The sequence below is a fragment of the Apium graveolens genome, chromosome 10 (assembly GCF_009905375.1).
Source record: "Apium graveolens cultivar Ventura chromosome 10, ASM990537v1, whole genome shotgun sequence".
In the NCBI taxonomy this organism is placed as follows: Eukaryota; Viridiplantae; Streptophyta; class Magnoliopsida; order Apiales; family Apiaceae; genus Apium; species Apium graveolens.
This window is the reverse complement of record NC_133656.1, coordinates 101,960,931-101,976,030: the sequence shown is the minus strand read 5'-3', so window position 1 is coordinate 101,976,030 and position 15,100 is coordinate 101,960,931. Positions and strand designations below refer to the sequence as shown.

At 36.8% G+C, this 15,100-nt stretch overlaps 1 protein-coding gene across 1 annotated transcript; it reads left to right on the top strand.

The window, feature by feature from the left end:
• The first annotated feature begins 933 nt into the window (after positions 1–933).
• Positions 934–12,647, top strand: LOC141690812 (uncharacterized). Its single transcript, XM_074495577.1, has 4 exons — positions 934–1,063; positions 5,246–5,439; positions 11,724–11,934; positions 12,223–12,647. Exons 1-4 carry the CDS (start codon positions 934–936, stop codon positions 12,645–12,647), a joined length of 960 nt encoding a protein of 319 aa, XP_074351678.1.
• Positions 12,648–15,100: the final 2,453 nt, after the last annotated feature.

The window sequence follows — 15,100 nt, the reverse complement described above, 5'->3', positions numbered from 1 at the left end:
AGGTCTGTAAAGTATCTACAACAGCCCCAACTGTGTCACATCTGCTTTTCACAGATGACGACTTCTTGTTCTTTCAATGCACGATAAATGAGATAATGAACGTCAAGAGAATCCTTGATAATTACGAACGGTGCTATGGACAATTCATTAATTACCAGAAGTCCGGAATCTTTTTCAGTGTAAATGTTAGATGTGATAAGTAACAGGAGCTATCAGAAATTCTAGGTGTACACAACGAGATCACAAACACTAAGTACCTTGGGTTACCTTCGCTAGTTGGCAGATCAAAAAATAGGGTATTTGGCTATTTAAAAGATGAAGCTAATAAAGGTATTCAAAAATGAAGTGCTAAAATCATCTCCCAAGCAAGCAAGGCGGTGCTTGTCATAAATGTAGCACAAGCTATACCATCGTATAGTATGTCAAATTTTTTGCTCCCTAAATCTTTGTGCATGCAATTGGAACAGATGTTTAATAACTATTGGTGGAATTCTGGAGCGGCTGGTACTCAAAAAGGGTTAAATTGGTTGTCCTGGAATAAAATGAGTCTGTAAAAAAGTAAAGGGGGTATAGGGTTCCGGAATTTACTTGGCTTCAATATCGCCTTGTTGGGCAAACATATCTAGAATTTCATGCATAACCCTCACATTCTTGTGGCTAGAGTTTTTAAAGATCGATATTTTCCACACTCTCTTGTGTTAAAAGCAACTAAAGACAAAATACCTAGTTTTATTTGGGTTGGAATCCACACAACTAAAGAAGTATTATGTAAAGCTTTCAAATGGTCATTGAAAATGGGGATGAGATTATTGCTATTAAGGATCCATGGTTAAAGAAAAAGTGTCAAACTCGTTCCTCTCTCATCAAAAGTGCTGTAATGCACCTCTTATTCGAGAATGTTTCCTTCAACATGATGCATATTTAATCCTAGAAATGCCTATTCCTCAAAGGGAGACTGAAGATAAAGTGGCTTGGACGGGGGCAAGTAATGGAGTTTATAGTGCAAAATCTGGATATCGGTATTGGTATGATGTAAATTTTGGTGCTGCTGACATACCTCAAAGTTGTGGCATTTGAAAGTTCCACACAAAGTTAAGGTGTTTATCTGGAGATTCTGTCGTAATGTAGTTCTTGTAAGGAGAAATCTAAGTCTGAGGGGAGTTAAAGTGCCAATAACATGCCCGATGTGTTTGAAGGACATCGAACACATGTCACACCTGTTTTTGGTTATTTTTTTTCCATAGATTGTTGGAATCATATGGGTCTGAGGTATGACTGAAGTAATGTGGAATTGGTCCAAGACTGGCTTTCGGAGAAAATAAGCATTACAACAGTTGTCGATGTGCTGAAAATCTTTGTAGTGTTTTCGGGTATTTGGCATTGGAGAAAGGTTTAACAAGCTGATAAATGACTTGCAGCTTCATGACAAATATTATGAAGCTGAAGAAGTGAACTTAAAGTTCTTGCTTACTCTCCCTGATCATTTGGAACAGAAAATCTCAGCAATCAGGGTAGGGAGAGACTTGAGCAGAATAACTCTTGAAGTTCTATATGGAATTCTCAAAACATATGAACTAGAGATGATTCAAAAGCAATAATTGAGATCTGGTCAGGGACATGTTGTGGATGGTTCAAGTGCTTTAATTGTAAATGAAAGCCAAACATCTAATGATGAACCAAGATCTCAAACTCCAGTTGCCTCAACAAGTGAGCAAAGAACAAATGTTTCACATGAGCAAGTCATTCTGGAATTGGAAAAGGATGAGTTCTATACTCTTGAAGAACTGGATGAGCTAGATCAGTCAATGGCCTATTTAGCTAGGAAATTCTCTAATATTAGCGTAAAGAATCCAAGATACTTCAAGAATAAAGGACAGTCCTTCAACAAAGACAACAGCTGGAAGGAAAAAGGGAAGTACAATTCTGATAGCAAGAATGGCTACAAAACTGGATATGTTGATAGATCTAATGTAAGATGCTTCAATTGTGATGAACAAGGCCACTTTGCTACAGAATGCAAGAAACCCAAGAAAGCAAAGAAAGACAAGGCTTATCTTGAACTTGAAGCAAAGTACGAAGCTCTTCTAAGGAAACGGAAAAATAAAGCTTATATTGCAGAGGGTAAAAGTTGGGATGACTCTGGAAATGATAAAGATGAAGAATTTGGTAATTTTGCACTCATGGGCCTGAAGCAAGGAGAATCATCCTCATCTAAATTACAGACACCAACTCTTACCACTATTGATTTAAATATGAATCAATACAAGGAAACTGTTGAAAAGATGAGCACAGAAATGTTTCACATTCACACAAGCATGGTTTCTGCTAATAAAGAAGTTAGCAGATTAACAAAGATAAATGAGAAGCTTGAAAGTGAGAAACAAGAAACTGAATTGTTGTTGGTGGAGCTTGAAGCTTTAAAACAATAAAATGCTTATCTAAAGAACAAGCTCAAGTGTGCAAATGAAATTGAAGTAGTACTCGGGGAGAAGCTGGAAAAGAATGAAGTAAAGATGAAATCTTTCAGGAATGCATCTGAACTGGTCGGATAATATCATGAGAAGAATAATCCATGTGCAAACATTGCTATTGGCCTTGACTATGATGCCATGAATGATAAAAAGAAGACTGTAGGTGACAAAGGGAAAGCAAAGAAAACTGAGGATTCTCCAACCTTTTTGAAAGAGGTTAATGCACCTATATTCAAAGCATGTGAAGTCAACTTCAGTGAAGAATAATTGATTATCAAGCAAGAAATTTCTGATGAAGATAAAGAGAAGAAAACTGAAGAATCAGTTTAGTCTTCCAATACTGAAGAAAAGCTCATGAACAAAAAAATTCCCGAGAATTCTGTTAAAGAAACCAAAACTGAAGATGCAAGAAAGAAAATGAGAAATAGAAATAGGAAAATAGGGATAAACAAAAGCAATAATTTTTCTTATGTTGCAAATGCTCCTAGAAAGAAGTGTGAAAAATGTGGTTCTACAAATCATCTAACTCACCTTTATAAAAAGGTTGTTAGAAAGCCAACTTAATGAACTTGCAAATACAATGAAGCAAATTCAAATGATCCTTATTCATTATGTGACAAGTTTGATTACATTCCTTGCAACTTAAAAGTAATGAAGAGTTACCACAAACTGAGAGTGGACCTTAAAGAGAAAAGAAATGATTCCACATCAGAAGGAAAACATGCACAATAGTCACTGAATTATATCTCTTCTAAAACAACTCATTCTACTTCTGCTGAACAAGTTACTAAGAAGAAACTACCCAACACTGCTTGGATTTCCAAACATACTTAAAACTCATTGTATGCAAGGCATAGTGAAGAGAGTCATCTGGATCATAGACAGTAGATGTTCCAGGCATATGACATGTGATAAGGCCCTGCTATCACAGTTTGAGGAGAAAGCTGACCCTTTGGTGACCTTTGGAGATAACAGCAAAGGATTCATAATGGGATATGGCTAGATTGTTTCTGAAAATGTTGTACTTAATGATATAGCACTGGTAGCTGGTCTTGAAGTAAATCTTCTAAGAGTTAGCAAATTTGCAGACAAGGACCTTAAGTCTTACTCAACAAAGAAGAATGCACTGATTACCAGCAGGAAAACTGGTGAAGTTGCTCTGAAAGGAGCAAGGAAAGGAAGCTTGTTTGTTGAAGATTTTGACTCAATAAATAAGAATGGTGTTTGTTGCTTCTACACCAAGGTATCAAAAGAAATAAACAAGCTCTGGCATAAAAATCTGTCTCACTTGATTTTCAAGGAAATTAACACCTTGTCAAAAAGGAGTTGGTAAGAGACATGCCTAAGATAGAGCTTGCTCAAGTTGAAGTTTGTGAAGTCTGTTAGAATAAGAAAATGTAGAAACTACTCAACAAGACAATTATGGAAATGGAAGCTCATTTCATACACATGAGTTTAATTACACAATCTCAGAGGGAGAAAGAGGATCTTCAGATACTGGAAGGAAGCTCAACTTGGGACTATGGTATCCCAAGGGAATCAGTTTTTAAGTTGTTGGTTACATAAATGCATATTTTTCTGGATAAAGGGTTGACAGTAAGAGTACCAGTGGAAGCTGTAAATTTTTCTTATCTTGATATAGCTAGAGCTCATTTTTGCACCAACAGAAAAACAATTAGCTGACATTTTTACTAAACCTTTGGATGAAGCAACTTTCACTAAACTTGTAGGTGAAATTGGAATGCTTATTTCTTCATTTTAAGGCAAGAACTCATCTATTGTTTTACAGCAGATTAATCTCCAGTAAATCAAAATTAATTTGATTAAATTGGAAATCAACTGAAATATGAATTATAAATATTTCAGAAATCTCTGCACATTTGTTTTTCAAATTTAAATTCAATTTGGAATCTTTCAAATTCTAAGTAAACTGCTCAGTTGTTTATTTACATTCTTAATATGTAAAATTAACACAAGGCAGAATTACATAAACCAAAAGTATATAGAGAACTGAGTTCTTGATAAGTATAAATTGACTTCTTGGACAAATCATTTAAGGACTTCTCGAGTGAGTCCTCGATAAGTCAATTTACTGACTTCTCAAGTGACTTCTCGATAGGCTTAAAAATGACTTATCGGTAAGTCCTTGTAGAGTTCTCTAGTAGTGTTTATTCATAGAGTTCTCTACAAGTACAGTTTTTGACTTACCAATAACTCAGAACTGAGATAATTTAAATTAATAAATTATTTCGGTAAAATACTTTTGAAAATTTATTCTAATTTTATTTTGAACTTGTTCAAATAAAAATTGGAATTAATTCAGTCCATCTTTTGGACAAACTGGGTATTTATTTGACATCTCGATAAGTCAATTTTGAGTTCTCTAAAAGAGTAATTTAAAACTTCTCGAAATGTACTTCTTTTCTTAAAATGACTTCTCGATAGACAAACTCCAAACGTCTATTTTTGAGTTCTCGACAAGTCATTTACTTTTACTATAAATACCCAGACTTCTCAATACATACACATACTTACAACTTCGAGATCTTAATTGATATAGCCTTTCAAGCAAAAACCCATTCCTCTCTCGTTTTTTATCCTTTCTCAAAAAATTTTCTTACCCATTCTCTCTTATTAGACTAAAATGGCACAAAACACTATTAGAGAAACTATCCCAGAGAAAGGAACAAACTTCTTGGCTTTTACTGATGCTAACCAAGCCCCTGACAGTTTCAAGGGGTTTGTGAAATTTCTGTCTGAATCGTACATTGCAGGAGCCTTGACTGTTAATCCAGTGCTGTACCTGGATGTGTTGCATGCATTTTGGACTACAGCTGTGATGAGGACTGTGATGCATGATGATGTTGTATCACTGGTAGTGACTTGCTCAGTTGGAGGTCAACAAATTGAGTTTAATGAGCAGGATGTGAACCAAGCTTTGGGACCGCCTACTGCAAATCTTGTGGAAGTGCCAACTCCTGATGAGCTGATTGAGTTTCTGGACTTCATCAACTATGGTAGAAGAATCAACTTATCAAGCCTAAACAGAACTAACCTAAGGAAGGAGTGGTCATTCATTTTTGATTCAGTAGTGAGAGCCTTTATATGCAGTAAGACAGGATATGAAAATATTTCAAGTGTGGTGCAAAAGCTGGTGTTATTAATTGCCCACAATAAACACTTGAATGTTGGTCTGCTGATCCTGGAAGAACTTGCAACCAGGCTAACTATGCCCCTGTTAGCTAGAGGTAAGGAAATTTTCTTCCATAGATTTATTATGTCCACTTTAAATAATTAAGTAGCAGACATACACCTTCTAAATGGTATAGATAGCAATAAATTAGACAATTTTAAGAAAGTGTCCAAAATAATATTTAGTTCACTTACTACAAAAAATAAGGTCAATGTAAGTCTGAAAATCACACCATTTATGTTGGAGAGGTTTAGGACTTACCCTTATCCTATGCCTGACATGAGATCTATTACTCAATCCAGCACAGCTATGATTCCTGAACCTGTGGAAGTACAAACACAGGAACACCAACAGGGATCTTCACAAGCTGCAGCCATTCTTTCACAACCTTTAGAAGCTAGGAAACCAACTACCTCATCTTCTCAAAAGGATGAGGTCAGTAAAAAGAAGAGAAAGGGGGCAACCTTAATTGTGGTAACTGAGAGTGGTGAGGAGATAGCTGAAAAAGACACCTCTGGTCAAAAGATCCAAAAGGAGTAAACAAACTGAGCCGACCACTCTAGCAACCTCTGTATCCTCCTAATAGGATGCAGTTGTAAAATTAACTAGAAGTAGATCTGCACAGCCTGCACAAGAAGCAATTCAAGTGTATGGTATGAGAAATAAGGAAGGCACACACTGTGAGGACACATTCCTTGAAACTCCCTCATCTATTCAGGGGGAGCTGCCAACACTCACATCTGAGCAACAATCTCTTCTATCTAAAATTTCATCTCTTCCAATTCCACTTGAATCCACTTCTCAAGTGCACCAAAAATCAAGTGACTTAGCTCAAGAAGCTCTGCTCACCACCCAGATACTTCATTCAGATGGTGAGAGGCTACATGTTGGGGTAGACCTTGATGACACCATCACAAATATGGGGAATTCATCAGTCTTTACTAGAAGAGCCCATGGATACTTCTAATACACCTTCATATACAAAAAAGTCTTCACAGACTGCAAGGTTTGAGGGTAGTACTCCTGAGGGGGAGCTATCTAAATCCTCTCCAATTCAATTGGAGGTTCCTCATGTAGGGACAACTCCTCTCACAACCTTAGCAGAAATTGCCTTTGTAGATGAAGCTAGGAGTACAATTGCCCATGATCCTGTCATAGAGGAGGCAAGCATAGCACATTCAAGTGCCAGTGTGTTGCAAGACACACAAGGGTTTGAGGCTGGTGTACATGACAATAACCCATTCAAATCCCCTCCAATTCAATTGGAGGTTCCCACTACAAGTGGAGGACAACACACTGTCAAAACCACATAGCAATCTGTAATTCAAACTGTGACCCCAGTCACATGTGTTTCTGATGAACCATCCACCTCACAACCTCAACAACCTTACATACTCTCTCAGTGGCTACAAAAATCTTCTTCTCAACCAACCTCTGTAGATGATCTACTAGTAGAGCAGATATCTGGACTGGCCAACATCTCACAACATCTCCTGACTTTAAAAATGAGCAACCAGGACTATCAAGCTATCATGCTTGCTTACAATGAAGAGGTTGAGGAGCAAAAGGAGAAAATTGTCAATGATGTTGAGCCAGATGGGAATGTGGATGCATGGCTATCTGATGACTTTTCCTTGGAGATGAATCAAGTTCTGGCCAGATTTAGAGAAGAGAATGTTACTATTCTCGGAAGCAATGCAAAAGACTTGAGTCCAGAAGCTGTCTATGATGCCATTATAGATGTATACAAAGCTCAACTCAAAGCATTTCACCTGTTTGGTAAGGCTCTTGAAATCAAGCTTACTGGCCATGAAGACAGAATCAGGAAACTGGTGAATGAGAAAATGGACAAGATCATACCATCTCAAGAGCAGATCTCTTATAAATTCAAGTATTTTTCTGAGCAAATGGCTAGGATGGATCTTGCCTCTATTGAGAAGGAAGTCAAAAACCTCAAACTGTCTTTTTCCAATCTCCATGAAGTGATCCAGAAACAAATTACTCACTCAAATGAGACCAAGGTCCAGCTGGATCAAGTTCACCAGAGCAGATTTAAGCCTTCAGCTTTGCTAATGGAAGGGATCAAAGAGGCTGTAAAAGAACACTTTGGCACATCTAGCAGCTCTTATCAACCTGGATCTACTTCAACAAATCTGCAAATTCAGTCTCTACAGGGTCAAGTCACAGCATTGCAAGACTCCAACTCTTCTCTCACTGCACAAGTTCAGGCTTTGACATCTCTTGTCAAGAGCCAACAAACAGATATCCAAAATATGGTGGACTCCCATAAGCATCTTCAAATGCAGAATTCTATAGCTTTAGGAGCCATCATGGGTAAACTCAACATACCACTACCCTCACTGCCTGCAAGTAAGGCCTGAAATTCCTACTCATCTTCTAATGCCTGTCAACAAGACTAAGGGGGAGATAGAGGCTAGGTTGACATGATCTAGGTCATCTCAACAGCAAGTCTAGAGGGCTGAAATAAAATCTAAAGATGTTGATCTTGACATGGAGAGACTTATTAAGCTTGCTGAAGGACCTAGTCTGAGCAGGGAGTTTGAAGAACTACTCAAAGCCTTAAAAGCTTCTCTCAACAACAATCACTCCACATATAAAAAGGCCCTGGACAAGACAATCAATTTCATAAGAGTGATCAAGGTCAATAAGGACAACTTTCTGGAAGAGAAGATAGTGGTTAATGCAAATGACTCAGGGACAGATAGATGTATGCAGGTGTCCCTCAATTGCCTTGTCTCAAGGAGGGCATCTGAGTTAGACATCTTTATCAGCAAAGTTAGAGCTATAACTCGTGAAGATACCATGCTATTAACTGCACTGAGAGATGCTCAAGTAGCTGCCTTTCCTGAAACATATCTACAGCCAAGCAAGGGTATAGCATATATCTGTCCCACCACCAGACAACTCAGGAATTTTCAGATCCCCAAACATTGTGTCATGAGCAACAAGAAGCTTATCATGATCCTAGGAACTAGCTTAAAAGCTAAGAAAAATAAGAACAATGATGATATGGAAATTATAAAGCTACTGAGGAGATATCTGGAAAATGCAGAAGCCAACTTGTCCAAAATACAGTTCAACAAGGATGACTTGGATGATGATGAGCAGAAGAAGAATGATCAAAATCCTTCTGGCTCAAATCCTAGTCAGTCCATTAAGCCATCTGGGAGCAAGGGTGGAGAGAAGAAGAAGGAAGATGACAAGAAAGATGAAGAAAAAAAGAGAAAATGTGAGAGGAAGAGTAGAAAGTCTCATGATGATTCAGAAACTCAAACAACCCTAAAAATCCAAACACAATCAACTCAAGCCTCAGCTCAACCTACAACATCAACTATCTCGAATATCAAACCTTCCCAAACATCTAAGCCAAAATTTCTATACAAACAAACAACAAATTCCTTCCTAAAAATTCCAATCACCTCAAGCCAAACTAATCTCAAGAAAATGACAACCCTACATTTAGGCAAACCTTCACTAAAATTCAAGCACAAATCTGTTGGGAGAAAGCCTAAGAAAGTCAAGCCTGCAAAGGAAGTGGAAGTCACTGAAAGGGCCATCTGGAAGTATTTTAAAGAATCTGACTTTCTGCCTCTGAATTGGTGCATCTCAGATGAAGACAATCTCCAACATATAGCTAAGGAAAATGTTAGAGTCTGGATTGTATCCTTGAGAGAAGTTAGAGTTTATTTTAAGGATGGAACATTCACTCTTCTAGACAAAAAAATAATGGACTCTTTGGATCCCACAGAGATCAAGAGAGTGATAAGTTTGTTAAAAGGCAAGGATACTGTTATAAGGGCATGGAGATCTTCTCTAGATCAATGGTTGATTGAAAGGGAGGAAACAAATAAAAGAGATAAGGCTGAAGCTGAAGAAAGAAGAAGGAGGCATGATGAAGAGATAAACATGTACATAAAAAGATCAGAAGAGTTGAAAGCAAAAGGAATGAGTAGAATTTCTAAAGATGAGAGATTTCTAAATATCAGAGCTGGTGGATTCTCAAGATTCTGCATAGAGGTTCTGGACCAAGGTTATTCTAAGGCAGCAAGACAAAAACTTGTAGAAGCTCTAAGTGGAACACCTATCATATAAGAACTTAAAATTCTTGACAAATTGAAGGATCAACTTAGAAAAGAAGCAGATGTGAAAACTGTCTTTACCTGAGTCTTGTAATCATTGAACCTTGTAAATTTTGTGTTATACAAGTTGTAATTCTACCTAGCTCTATGTATTAATTTTACTCTCTATCATTTCAAACTTGGGGTTAGTCTTGTTAACAGGCATAAATTTGTGCTAAGAAATCTTCTCACAAATTGAGGGAGATTGTTGTAAAAGACATGCCTGTACTTTAACAAGACTAAGACATTTTGTCAACCCTAAGTAAGTTGTATTGTTATCTTAATTTGTATTTTGTACTTGTAACACTTAAAGTCTGTAAAAATGCAAAGGAGCAGACTGGGGTCTCTTCCTGAAACAGTATCAAGCCTAAGGATTCTATCTGGAAGAAGATCAAGAAGATCATGTCTCAGAAGAATTTTGAAGAAGCTTGGAGTTGAATAAATCTGTATGGAGAAAAATACTCTAAGTCAAGATCTCTACAAGTCACAAATTTGATGTTATAGAGAAGTCATTCGAGAAATCCAGAATGGCTTATCGAGAAGTCAGGATAGCTACTAGAGAACTCAGGAAGATATCGACAAGCTATATTGAAGAACTGAAGATTGGAGATATCGACAATTCATTCCTTCACTAGAGAACTCAGAGTTATCGACAAGTCTACATTCAGTAGAGAACTCTGAGTTATCGATAAGTCAAGTTCCACTAGAGAACTCAGAGATATCGATAAGTCAAAATTCACCAGAGAACTCTGAGATATCGACAAGGTGAATTTGACTAAAGAACTCTGAGATATCGACAAGTCAGGAAGCCACTAGAGAACTAAGCGTTATCGATAAGTCAAAGTGAAGATGTGAAGACTAGAGATCTCGACAAGCCTAAAATCTCTTATTGAGAACTGAAGACCTCTATAAGCCAAACTAAACATAGAATACTGGAGAGCTCGATAAGTCAATATACTTAGCAAGATATCAAGTGTTTTATAAACTTAAACCGGAGATCTCGAGGTACAATCTCAAAGTACAAAATTGCAGATCAGTTGAATATCCAATATAAAAAATCAACAAACAATCCAACAGCTGGACTGACAAGTCTACAAAAAGCAGCTTGAAGAATGTACAAGATCAATGGCAAAGATTAACTGATAGAGGAAGATTAAAGTGAACACGGGATGCTAAAGATATGTTAAGCCAGAAATGGAAGATCTGCTTTTCTATAAATAGAAATGACAAGTGACAGTTTAGAAAAGCTAATAGCATGTTTTATTATCCACTGTGTAAACCAGTAGTTAACTAAGTTATAAAGTTAACACTGGTCCTTTAGTCAGTTGTAACAATTTAGATCAAATTTCTTGTAACACTCTCAAGGAGAAGCTAAGCTCTTTATCAACAAAGAGCCTAGAAATTTTGTACCAAAATAGTCTTAATTTTAATATAAAATTAAGTGAGTTTTAAAGATCTGTGTTCTTTATATTTCTGCAAGTTTAAATTCTGCATGAACACATTTCACTACAAGAATTAATTTACTTTGTTCAACCATAAACATTCAAGAAAAGTTCAAAAATAGTAAAACACAAAATTGTAACTTATAATTTTTGCTTGAATGAGGAAAAAGGGGTTGCGTCAAGGGGACCCCCCTTCTCACCCTACCTATTCTTGTTATGTGTAGATGGCCTATCGAATGATTTAGATGAATCATCTGCTAATGGTGATATATAGGTCTATAAAGTATCTACAACAGCCCCAACTGTGTCACATCTGCTTTTCGCAGATGACGACTTCTTGTTCTTTCAATGCACGACAAATGAGACAATGAACGTCAAGAGAATCCTTGATAATTACGAACGGTGCTCTGGACAATTCATTTATTACCAGAAGTCCGGAATCTTTTTCAGTGTAAATGTTAGATGTGATAAGTAACAGGAGCTATCAGAAATTCTAGGTGTACACAATGAGATCACAAACACTATGTACCTTGGGTTACCTTCGCTAGTTGACAGATCCAAAAATAGGGTATTTGGATATTTAAAAGATGAAGCTAATAAACGTATTCAAAAATGGAGTGCTAAACTCATCTCCCAAGCAAGCAAGGCGGTGCTTGTCAGAAATATAGCACAAGCTATACCATCGTATAGTATGTCATATTTTTTGCTCCCTAAATCTTTGTGCATACAATTGGAACATATGTTTAATAATCATTGGTGGAATTCTGAAGCGGGTGGTACTCAAAAAGGGTTAAATTGGTTGTCCTGTAATAAGATGAGTCTAGAAAAGAGTAAAGGGGTTATAGGGTTCCGGAATTTATCTGGCTTCAATATCGCCTTGTTGGGCAAACATATCTAGAATTTCATGCATAACCCTCATATTCTTGTGGCTTGAGTTTTTAAAGATCGATATTTTCCACACTCTCATGTGTTAAAAGCAACTAAAGATAAAACACCTAGTTTCATTTGGGTTGGAATCCACACAACTAAAGAAGTACTGTGTAAAGCTTTCAAATGGGTCATTGGAAATGGGGATGAGATTATTTCTATTAAGGATCCTTGGTTAAAGAAGAAGCCTGGTTTATGTGTTGATCAAGGTGCATTGTACGAGAATAGGAATGAAAAAGTGTCAAGCTCGTTCCTCTCTCATCTAAAGTACTGTAATGCACCTCTTATTCGAGAACGTTTCCTTCAACATGATGCATATATAATCCTAGCAATGCCTATTCCTCAAAGGGAGACTGAAGATAAAGTGGCTTGGACGGGGGCAAGTAATGGAGTTTATAGTGCAAAATCTGGATATCGGTATTGGTATGATGTAAATTTTGGTGCTGTTGACATACCTCAAAGCTGTGGCATTTGAAAGTTCCACACAAAGTTAAGGTGTTTATCTGGAGATTTTGTCGTAATGTAGTTCCTGTAAGGAGAAATCTGAGTCTGAGGGGAGTTAGAGTGCCAATAATATGCCCGATGTGTTTGAAGGACATCGAACACATGTCACACCTATTTTTTGATTGTTTTTTGTCATGGATTGTTGGAATCATATGGGTCTGAGGTATGACTGGAGTAATGTGAAATTGGTCCAAGACTGGCTTCTGGAGAAAATAAGCATTACAACAATTATCGAGGTGCAGAAAATCTTTGTAGTGTTTTGGGGTATTTGGCATTGGAGAAACAAAAAAGTATGGAATGATAAGGTAGTCACTCTTACTTTTGCTAAGGACAGTAGCTTCAATATGCTCTCGCAATGGCTGGCAGCGAGGATAAGTCATGAGAACCGACAACCTTCAGCTAAAAGGAAGGGTAAAGAAGAAAATATATGACAAAAACCTGAGCTCGGAGTCATTAAAGTCAATTTTGATGCTTCAGTCTTCTCCAGTGTAGCAAATTTTCAACTGGGAACGGTTTTGAGAGATCATAATGGGACCTTTATGCTAGGAAGAAACATCTGCATACCAGAGATGGGATCGGTATTGGAGTCTGAAGCCATGGGTGTTCGTGAGGCGCTCGATCTCCTAGATTAAGGATTATCATTTTGAAGGAAATAATGTTGTAGTGGAAACAGATTCCCTACTTACGGTAAATGCTATCAGGGGAGAAAGTAAGAATTTTTTTGAGGTAGGGCACATCTTTGAGGACTGTAAACAAATGCTTAAGAGTTATTCTCATCTGTCAGTTCATTTTATTCAAAAAATGCTAACAGGGTAACAGATGAAATTGATAGAGTCCCTTGTTTAGCTAGTAGCCAAAATTTGTGCACGTCTCCTCCTGCGTGTTTGTTGGAGGCTCTCTCTTTAGATCGTATGATCGTTGTTTAATGCAATATTTTTTTTTCAAATAAATAAATAATAATAATAAGAAAAGGTATTATCTCAATTCCTTCCACTTAAACACATTAGAATTTAGAAATAACTTAACACATTGATTTTGAGACGGGGCACGACAACATCAACAAAGAAAAAGCCTCTGTGGTTGGTACGATCCTACAAGATAGAAAGAATGACGTATCCAATTCTAACATAAAAAAATTGTCGTAAAAATACTATTGTTTAGAATATTACTCTCTCCGTCCCATTAGATACTTAACATTTGAAATAACAACTTTGTTACTAATTTATACTAAACCTGATTACAGAATAACATACTAAAATTCTTCTAATAATCAAATGAATTTTTATCATATATTGCGACTATAATCATCCATTAATATGCGAATTCTACCAATTGACTCAATCAACTTATTAGCCTGAGCATTGAAATTAGCAAGATGTTCCTTCCACCTGTCGTCAAACTTTTGAAATGCACTCATCATTTCTGCAGCAGTCAATTTCAAGGTTGTCTCATGCCCACGCAGAGATGAAGACGTATCACTTAGGAATTTTGGTTGATTTTTCATATATGATGTTGGTATTTCTTCATTGCTTTGGGATGATTCTCCACGTTTTTTTTCTTGATCCATTCTGTAAAATATCTTCTATGTTGTTGTAAAGGAGAGATGTAAAATTAATAAAGACAGTTACCAAGCATTGGTAAAACATTAAAAGATATAAACATATACACAATACTTGATCTGTTCTTCCAGGCCAACCGAGCGAGCAAACAAATGTGATTGCCTACTTTCCATGGATGCATACAACTCTGAGAAGAAAACATTTGCGTCTTCCAAATCAGTGTTGAAATCTGCGCAAGTGACAGCCAATGTCTGCAACTCTTGCATTGCCACATTTTGCATCCCTGACCATCGTTTCCTCTTTGCGCTGGATGAAGCCATTTCTGATCCGCCAATAATAATTTTTTCCTCTGTGTTTGTTTATATGTTTGAGGTGAGTACAATAACCCTTATATAAGCACATAAAATGTAGCAGTTTCTATGTTGTAGAATGTGCAGTTAAGTAACCGCAAGTTAGTTACCATAACATGTGGTAAGTGCAGGTAACTTCCACCACATTTAGCAGCAAAAAAGTCATGTCCAAAATCTCCTATTACCTCTTCTAAAAATTAATTGCCACATATGTGTAATTAAATTCCAACAAAACATTCCCGAATCAAATAAGTAGTTACACAACCATAGTAAAGTAACATGTTAGAAAAACATGATGAGAACGAGAAGCAGTAGTCTGAGACATTAACATAACTGAAAAAACATAGTCTTAAAGCTGCTTATATGGGAAAAACATCTCAAGGCCTGTATGGGAAAGTCACCAGAAAAACTACAGCCTGATCTTCTTCCAATAATTGAAATACAACTGTTTCATGTAATGAGATCTCATTTTCTCTAACAAACTGATTCCAGCCACTTGAAAACCTAAACATCTT